Source organism: Stegodyphus dumicola, chromosome 1, assembly GCF_044657685.1.
Source record: "Stegodyphus dumicola isolate Sdum_Otavi_A_Nest chromosome 1, ASM4465768v1".
Taxonomy (NCBI): domain Eukaryota; kingdom Metazoa; phylum Arthropoda; class Arachnida; order Araneae; family Eresidae; genus Stegodyphus; species Stegodyphus dumicola.
In genome coordinates, this window is record NC_140768.1 from 158,708,708 (window position 1) to 158,718,436 (window position 9,729).

General features: G+C 34.9%; 1 protein-coding gene across 1 annotated transcript; it reads left to right on the forward strand.

The window, feature by feature from the left end:
- Positions 1-205: 205 nt before the first annotated feature.
- LOC118204032 (uncharacterized) lies at positions 206-4,442 on the forward strand. Its single transcript, XM_035376348.2, has one exon. The coding sequence runs from the start codon at positions 937-939 to the stop codon at positions 2,431-2,433; it is 1,497 nt and encodes a 498-aa protein (XP_035232239.1). The 5' UTR covers positions 206-936; the 3' UTR covers positions 2,434-4,442.
- The last annotated feature ends 5,287 nt before the right edge of the window (positions 4,443-9,729 follow it).

The following is a 9,729-nucleotide window of genomic DNA, read 5'->3' on the forward strand; positions in this document are numbered from 1 at the left end:
TCATTACTTTAGGGCCCCTTATTTTTTACTTTATTTTGTCCCATATTTTCTTCCTGGCCTTTCGAACTCGTATAAAATGTACGAAGTTCCTTTTTACTCTCCTCTGAAATATGGAATTGCCCCCCTTTCTATATACCTTTCCTTCTCACCTATGCTTGATTTTTTGGCTATCGGTGCTGAAAGACTTGGCGGGTGCAACAAAAGGCATCTATTCACTTTGTGTGTAAAGTTTCGGCATTTGTTTGGTGGTCAATGGAAAGTTGTAACATTAAAAATATTTAGATTGTAGGTTTTGTGTACATCCATTAAGTTACCAGTTTTGTGTACATAAAATTATTTAAAAATGTGCTTTATAGGAACAAATCTGGAAACATAAAATAAATTAAGCAATGTTTGAAAAAGTATATTTAAGAGGTTGAAAGTTTGTATCGCTTATTGAATGCAATTTCTAAATGTTTTTGTGTGAGTTTAAAGAAGAATATTTAAACGTATTCTCCCCAAAAAAACTTAGGTGTGTGATATAGCAACTTCTAAATAAAAGCAATATTTAAGAGTCTGTGTGTATAAATGGGAAAAGTAGTAAATGATGTACATGACTGGCGATATTATAACATATCCGACTTGTAATGCCGGTATTGTGAGTAACATTGGATGAACTGGAACTGCTTGCTTATGTTTAAGATAGAAAACTGTACATTTGTGGAAGAGAATAAGAGAATTTAAAGTAAACTTTTACACATGTGAATGAAAAAACTTGTGAGCAAGAGGCCTAACTATTTACTTCTACATAATAAACTATGCTAAATTAGCACTTGTATACTTGAAACAGGGAAATGAATTCATGTAGAAATCACTTTTACCAAAGCAAAAACAAAACTGCATGTGGGAGACTACATTTTGAAAACATCAAATTTAAACAGCTGCATTAATATTCTGATGTTTAAAATATCAAAAGGCATGCTTATCAACAAAGAGAAGCCATATATGTGTGATATATGTTCCAAGTCATATGTATATAAAAGTGATTTGAGCAGGCATAAACGCATTCATACAGGAAAGTTGCATGAATGTAGTGTATGTTGGAAAACTTTTGCAAGTAAAAATACATTAAAACAACATATGTACATCCACACTGGTGAAAAGCCATATACGTGTGATGTATGTTTGAAGTCCTTTGCACAGAGAGTTACCTTAAAACAACATATGCGTATTCACAATGGTGAAAAAGAATACACTTGTGATATGTGTGGTAAGGCATTTCTTCATCTGCGCAGTTTAAGTACGCATATACGTTCTCATATGGGTGAGAAACCATATGAATGTGATATATGTAAGAAGTCGTATAAGCTTAAACAGCATCTAAGAGTTCACATGCGTGTTCATACAGGTGAGAAACCGTATAAGTGTGATGTATGTTGCAAGTCATATATATGTAAAGGAGCCTTAAATGTACATATGCGTACCCATACAAAGGAAAAGCCATATGAATGTACTGTATGTTCTAAGTCATTTGCGTATAGGAGGGGCTTAAAGCAGCATATGTATATCCATTCAGGTGAGAAACCACATACATGTGAAATATGTTTAAAATCCTTTTCATGTACAAGTGTGTTAAAGTACCATATGAAGATTCATACTGATGAGAAGCCACATTTCTGTGATATATGTTGCAAATCGTTTGCTCAAAAAGGTGCCTTGAATCAACATAGACTAACTCATGCAAGTGAGAAACAACACAAATGTAACATGTGCAGCATGTCCTTTGCATATGTAGATGGATTAAAGGCACATGTAAGTACACATACGGGTGAAAAACCACATGCGTGTACTGTATGTACCAAAACATTTGCACATCCTAAGAGCTTAAAGAGACACATGTATAATCACACAGGCGAGAAACCACATGCATGTAATATGTGCGGGAAGGCATTTCCTACACAGTGGCGTCTAACCAAACATTTACGTATTCATACACATAAAGAACCATTTGTGTTTAGAAGTGATTCCCAGCAGGAATTTCCCATAGTGCATACTGACCAAGAGAAGCAACCGCATGAATGTAATATATGTGGAAGACCTTTTGGATATCTAAGTAGTTTAAACAGACACATGCTTACGCATACCAGTGAAAAACCACATGTTTGTAGCATATGTAACAAGTCATTTCCAGAAAAGTGGCGCTTAGTTGCACATTTACGTATCCACACCAGTGTTGATGCACGTGTGTGTGCAAATACTACACAGCAAAGCACGGATGAGAAACAACATGAATGTGCTGTGTGCTTTAAATTATTTGCATATCCATGTGCTTTACAAGAACATGTGTATATTCACACTGGTGAGAAACCACATGAATGTAATACATGTGGAAGGACATTTTCATATCGCAGTAGCTTAAATAGACACATGAACACTCATTCAAGTGGAAAATAGCACATATGAGATACATATAACAAACTATTCTCACATGCATGAGTTTTAATAAGGTATTTATATGTCCACCCAAGTGGAAAATCATACGAGTATAATCAGAGGCAATAAAAGAAATGTTTAAGAATAATATTCTTGAAGAAAAAGGTCTAATTATTTATTTGGTACTTCTTGATTTATGTATACCTTCATTGAAAAGTCACGAAGGTGGTGCAAAGCATTTGCAATCTTATTCACGATTTTGAAAAGATCAGGTTATTTGAATATGACAAAGCATATGAAGGCTATCTGACTAAAGGAAAGAATGCATTCTTGAAAGACATTCTAAGGAAAACTGGTTTGTGTTAATGTTACACGTTGGGAAAACTAACTTGCAGCCAACCCATTTATCAGTGTTTGAAGTTGGGTCAAACTACCAGTATTCAGTAGTTTTAACTATTTAGCCACTGATGAGGCTCAACCTTGTGCAGGAACATATGTTTGGATATCTTTACATCTATTTCAACAATGGATCCAGTGCAACCTCTTCCTCTCTCTCTCTTTTTTTTTTTTTTTTTTTTTTTGCCTAATTCTTTTTCCATCGCAGACATACAGACATCTTGTTGTTTTGCTGTCTTCTTATATACACAGCAATCTGTTTTCACTAAAAAAGTGCCAGAGAATTGTACAAATTCAGCATGACACATGGGCCATGATCATGATTGCCCAAGAATAGTTGAAACTTCTGCATATACTTCAACATATATTGTTCACTTCCACACCTATTAAATTAATTTCAACCTTTTCGTTGCCCTGCATTGGCAACACGCTGTTGAGATTTGTCGTTCGTAGAATTTGGTCGCTAAAAGAGTAGCTGACCTGTAACTGTTGTAATTCTTATATTAAAGCTTATCTGTATTGCTGAATTATTACTAAATGTTTACATATAATGTTTTATTATTAAATGTATTCAGTTTGGTTTTAATATACCGGGAGTGATTGAGTTTGTAAAGTATGTTTAAAATCGAAACTACATCATCCATTTCGGCGCCATTCTAACACGGGAATGTAAACATATATACACATAATACTATAATCAAAATCATCCTTGAAAAAAAGGGAGGTAATGCATGATGAATATTATTATATTGTTGACTAATGCTTGCTTGTGTGACTTATAGTCAGCCCAAGCCAACGAAATTCCTCATGTCAAGGAGCGCAAGATTATGCCTGTGGTTGGCAACAGCCTTGAGCACCTTACAGGTGACAATGTGATTTAGCTCAGTTTTGCCTCCAATTTTGATGGAGAGCACCCTGGGGGACAGGTCTGAGTGTCTTCCCTCCCTTTTCCCCTATTATCAACCTTGAGAGGACTTTTGGCTTGCCGCATATTTAGAGTGTCCCCATGCCATAGAGACATGGCTGTTCAGTAGTAACCCTCAGGTACCGTTGTGTACTCTCCGCATCACATGGCAAAAATCCAAATGATTGGTGAAAGCCATAGAGACATGATGCATTTACAAACATCCATATATGTGATTAAAAATGCCATTTTATTTCCCTTACTTTTTCAACATATAATTTAAAAACTAATTTATGGTAACAACTTATGCACGAATAGTAAAATATTTCATGTACATTAAAACAGTATTGAAATTGAACAGTAAAGAAACAGTTTTAGTAATCAGAATCTGATGAAGTGAAGCAAGTTCAACAGTCAGAATGGAAAATTAACAGGAAAGTATTAACAATTTATGTAAAGCAAGAAACAAGGAATAAAAAGAATTAAACCGCCAAGTGAAAAGAATTTGTATAACTGTGTTAATAATACATGTATGAGGAAGCACTTAAAAACATACTGCATTTACTCACCTCTTTTTCCCCCTAGTTTATTTCAGCGTATGATTTAGAAGCTTCTGATTTATGTTAACTATTTAAAATTTATGCACAAATAGTAAAATATTTTTTTTTAAGTAAGGAGAATATTATTGAAACTGCTAAGTTTTTTTTAATAAATAATAGAATAATATTAATTTGTCTTTAGGTGTGCTATTTAATATGCTATGTTTATCATTTAAACCATCTATTCAGAAACATTACACACCACGTATTTTGCCTGCTTTTCTGTTGAGATAGTAAAGTTAGTACAAAAAGGGGAAGGGGGAAATATGCAAGTAAGCATAGCATATAAACAAATTAACTACAAAATAACAGCCTAAATGAATTAAGAAATAATTAAAAGAAGAAACATATTTAAACAATGGAAAAATGGCAATATAGTTTTTGGATTTTCGTCAAAATGTTCGTAATAAAAAGACTAAAAATCAAATTATTTTTTTATTTACAGAACTAACGGAAATGGAGTTTACGATAACTTCAAGAGAGGATAAGAGATCAAGAGAGCTCACATATCTACAAGATCACAAAAACAAAATCCCATGCTACTTTTTTTATTTTTCTCCTGCTACTTGTGCTCAAAAATTTCTAACAGCAATGCTTATAATATACCAATTTTACTAATCCACACAACTCTTGGTAAGAGCTATGCAAATTAGCAGAATTCTGTTGTTAATTATAATAAAAAATTTACTTTGTGCATTAAATAAATGATAGCAAAATTTTTAAACAATTGAATATTTTCATTGTGTGTTATACATTACAAAGTCTTCAATCCGGCCTCGTCGGGTCTTCAACAATTCCGGATTATAGATCATCAATTTAAATCTGGTAAGATGGCATGCAGAAATTATAAAATTAAAAATATGAAACCGTAATTTATGAAATAAAGAGCAATTATGATCTAAAGGGTATCAAAGTTTACTAAAAGCAAAAGCTTAATATTTATTTATTTACTTTATTAAACATTTCTTTCAATGTAAGTTGTTTAAGTTGCTTTGTTTTATGTGCTACTACTTTCCCTTTAATTCTATAAACAGACAAAATTTCTTGTTCAGTTACAAAGTTCCACTGTTCAAGTCCTGTAATTGCTGTGCCAAGAATACCGATTAACTTGTCAATTGAAATTTTTTCATTTTCACTACACTGGCTGTCACTTTCTTCATGCCTTTATCCATTTTTTGTAGCAATTCCACTTTTTGTTTGATGGACATCGAAACATGCTTTCACTTTGTAGATCCTCTGGCAGCTCTAGAAGCGGAAACTCTTTTTGATATAATTGAAAATTCAAGTTTACTTTTTATAAAATTGCTCTAAAAGTCTGCAAAAAATAATAATCCGGATCCAATTAGAAGATTAAGGAACAATGCAATCTGCAACCTTAACTGAAATAGATAATAAGATAATTTTAGCCTAGCTTATACCATCCGTTATACATTAAACGTGCATGCGTAAACGCACATGTGTGTGCGTAAAGGTATTATATGCATTCCTAAACGCATATACGCATGCACAGAAAGTTTGTAGCTTTGAGGTCCGGATTATAGATCATTCCGGATTAAAGACTTTGTTCTGTATACATATAAGAATTATTTTGCAAGCAGTGATAACTAAAATGAGCCTAAGCATACCTATTCCAATAAAAATGGGATCTGTTTTGCAAGTTAATTTTTTCTGTACATTAAGTAGTAAGCATTTCTGTTGCTCCTACGTATAATATTAGCATCAGGTAAACAGCTTACTTAAATTATTTTTTTAATATGTTGTGTTCCATTAAGCAAATTGGCTCAGGTATCCATTCACATAGTTTGTTAATTAATCCAACACTACCTTGTAGTCTTTTACTTTCAGTCAGATTTAACTGTGTTATTTATACACTGGTGTGCAAAAATCAAGGACGAGACGGTTTTTTCAATACAACTTTGTACAAAAGCTTTCCAAATCAACGCATTTAATACTGTAAGATCCCCAATACGTAAGGACATGAGTAATGTAAGCAACACATACTAAAAGAGAAATCAGAGGGATAAAAAGAAGCGTGGATCGCAATGCAACTGAAAGCTGAAACATCCCTGTGATGGGTGTCCAGCAAGAAACATCCGGTCTTTAATAGGGGATATGATCTCCCCTGACTGCTAGGCAGGTTTCACAGCATCTGCCCATGCTGAGAATGAGGGTGTCAATGAATTGTTGAGGCATTGCTGCCCATTCGTCTTGCAGCGCCAATCGAAGCTCCGGAATTGTTACTGGTGGTAAGGTACGAGCTGCCAAGCGTCTGCCTAGAAAATCCCATACGTGCTCGATAGGATTGAGATCCGGAGATCGTGCCGGCCAATCCATACGTTCAATATCCTCACTCTCTAAGAGCTGTTCGGCAGCTACTGTGCGATGACATGATGCATTGTTGTCCATGAAAAGGAACTGCGGACCCATAGCGCCTCTAAAAAGACGCACTAATGGAAGAAGAATCTGGTTACAATAACGGGTCCCGTTGACTGAACCTGCATCGAAGATGTGAAGGTCTGTACGACTACCAAGTATGATGCCTCCCCAAACGAGAACACCGCCACCTCCATACCTGCCCCTTTCAATGATGTTCAAAGGATGATTGCGGCTTCCCCGCTCTCTCCAGATGAGTATGCAATGAGAATCGCGACTCAGACTGAATCTGCTCTCATCTGTAAAGAGTACTTGTCCCCATTCATTGTCTCTCCAATTCTGGTGTTCCCGGCACCACAGAGAACGCCTTCTCCGATGGGCAGGCATTAGAGGTACACATCGTACAGGGCGTCGTGCAAACAGACCACCACCGTGCAGTATTCTGGCCACGGTAAAACGCGATATCAGCCGTCCAGTCGTCTGTGTCATGTGACTAGCGATTTCTCCCGCTGTCTGCCGCCTGTTTCTTCTGGCCTGTAAGGCAATATACTGGTCATCTGCGGTTGTGGTTCCTCGTGGACGCCCACCACTAAACCCCCAGATAGCTGTTCCTGTAGTTTGAAATTGCCTTCAAAGTCGTGAAACGATGCTGTGAGCAATTCCAAACTCTGCAGCCACACTTGTCACACTGCGGCCTTCCTCCAACTTCCCAATGATTCGACCTCGGGTAAAAGCATCCAGATGTCGTCTAACAGACAAATTGATTATTCGCCATTTCTTGCTGAGGCAGCAACTCAGTGTGATTTTAACTGCTATACGGCGTGTAATCTCTTTGCCAGAAATACTGATCTTACAACGACAACATGCTTTATACTACTCAGACACTCCCCCATTACATCTACCTGCATATCTGCGCATGTGCTACTCTACATCACCTTACTTAATCTCCTGATTTGTCTTTCTGTCCGCTCTGCCTCTTCATTCAGCTGATATGCTAATTTTTCGACTTTGTCCTTAATTTTTGCACACCAGTGTAATTTTAAATACGTTAATTTTGAAGTGTAGTTATGAGCACGTTTTTGTGAGAGCTTATCATTTTAAAAATTGTTATTGAGTACAGGATTTCTTATGTAGTATATTCTAAATAGAATATTATAAATGGTTATTTGATAAAGAATATTATGGTTATTCAGTAATAGTTCATTATGGAATCAATTCGACCTCTGACCTCCAAGAAAGTAGCATGTGTTTTTCTGTCGCTGCGAGATTTGGTTCACATTGTTCAATCAAGAACATGTTTTCCCCCCTCGCCTATGCTTTGTAGCAGTATTAGCTACAGAAGCTGTGGTACCTTCTACTCCCTTATGCTACTTGGATTTTAGTGACATTAAATGTGTGTTTTAGTGTATGTGAGTACTTGTGCTTTCATTTTCACTATGGATGATAACGACATTGCTGAAATTTTGGACTTGAGAAATGATTATGGTATGACTCCTGCGGATAAGGATTTACTTCTAAATGACTTACTTGCTAAGGAAACTTATGATGACATGGATTTTGTAAATGCTGTGGATTTCCTCAACAACAACTCCACAGGTTTTGAAGAGAAGTTAATGACAATCCTGACAAGAACGTCAGTATGCACTGTGAGAGGGAATACTCCCAGATCAAAGAAATGAATGCATAACTTGATAACATAAACCTTCTAAAACCTGGCTGAAATTCTCATAATATAGCCTTCAGACTGGTGTGATCCAAAATACTTTCTCCCCCTTCTCTGACCTTTTCCTAATGAGAAAAGTCTTTAGAGTGGTCATTTGTTCTCTCCATGGATGCAATAAAACTTACATGCTTGTTGGACGCTGTTCCATAATCTAGAATGGGTTACTATATTTGCAGTTTTTTTTAAATTATTTTTTCCTTAAATTAACCTATATCCAATGTAGTATTTATTTAGAACAAAACATATGCAATGTTTATATATCATTTACTCTTTCTGATCAATCTCTGCAATGATTTGTGAATTTTATGACCTTGTTTTCACACTTAATTTATATTCACATATTTTCTTATTAGAAATTAAAAAACGAGAACAAAACTTTACAAAATATAATAACTGTGAACTAGCTTTGTAGGTCTGCAGGTTGGAATGCAAATTTTGATAATCTATTTTCATTAACAAAATAATAGTAATGAATAATTTAATGAAATAATAGATTCATTAATAATATTCATTACTATTAGATGATTAGAATAAGAAATTTTGAGCAAGCAGATTTTGAGATGAACTTATAGCAATAATAAAGTGTTAAATAACAATAATAAAGCTTTAAATATTCTTTTTTGATGATTTTGTTATAATATAAAAAGAAAATTGGAGATACATTGGTTGTGCTTGATCATATAACTTAAACAAATATTACATTGGACTATCAGGCAAAGGAGGTATATCTTTAAAGAAAATTTTCTTGGTAAACTTGGCTTTTGTTTATGTTAGCGGGAAAAAGAAATCTGTGACTATACATGCAATCCATTTTATACCTGCAGCGTGAAGTGAAGTGTGACGAGAATTTCTTAAAACTTCAAATTTTCGTGCCCCCCGAAGACAGAGAAAGAGCACTCATAAGCTTCATTTTAATCTATGATTTAAAATTTTAGAAAATATGAATTCATCAAAAGTATTTTTCAGAACAGTTTTAAATGTTTATAAAGTATTACACGTCAGTTTCCTTTCATAGGCAAATTTCGTCTAAAACCATCATTATATCCCAAGGTTGAAGTTTGTTTGATTTTAACCCTTTAAGGCAAGCTACCTTTTAAAGTCGGAGTTTTGATTTAAAAAAAAAAAGGTAGGCAGTCTAATTAGGCCTAGAGGAGTACACAAGTAAAATTTTGTGAAAATAGCACTTATCGTTTTAATTCTGTGGGTGTGCCCAAATAGGCACACTGATTGAATAGAGCTTCGAAAAGAGTGCTGAAACGAGCCGTGTTGTCAATGAACTGACCGATGAGATGCGAAGAAACAAAGAATACAGACTCTCAGTT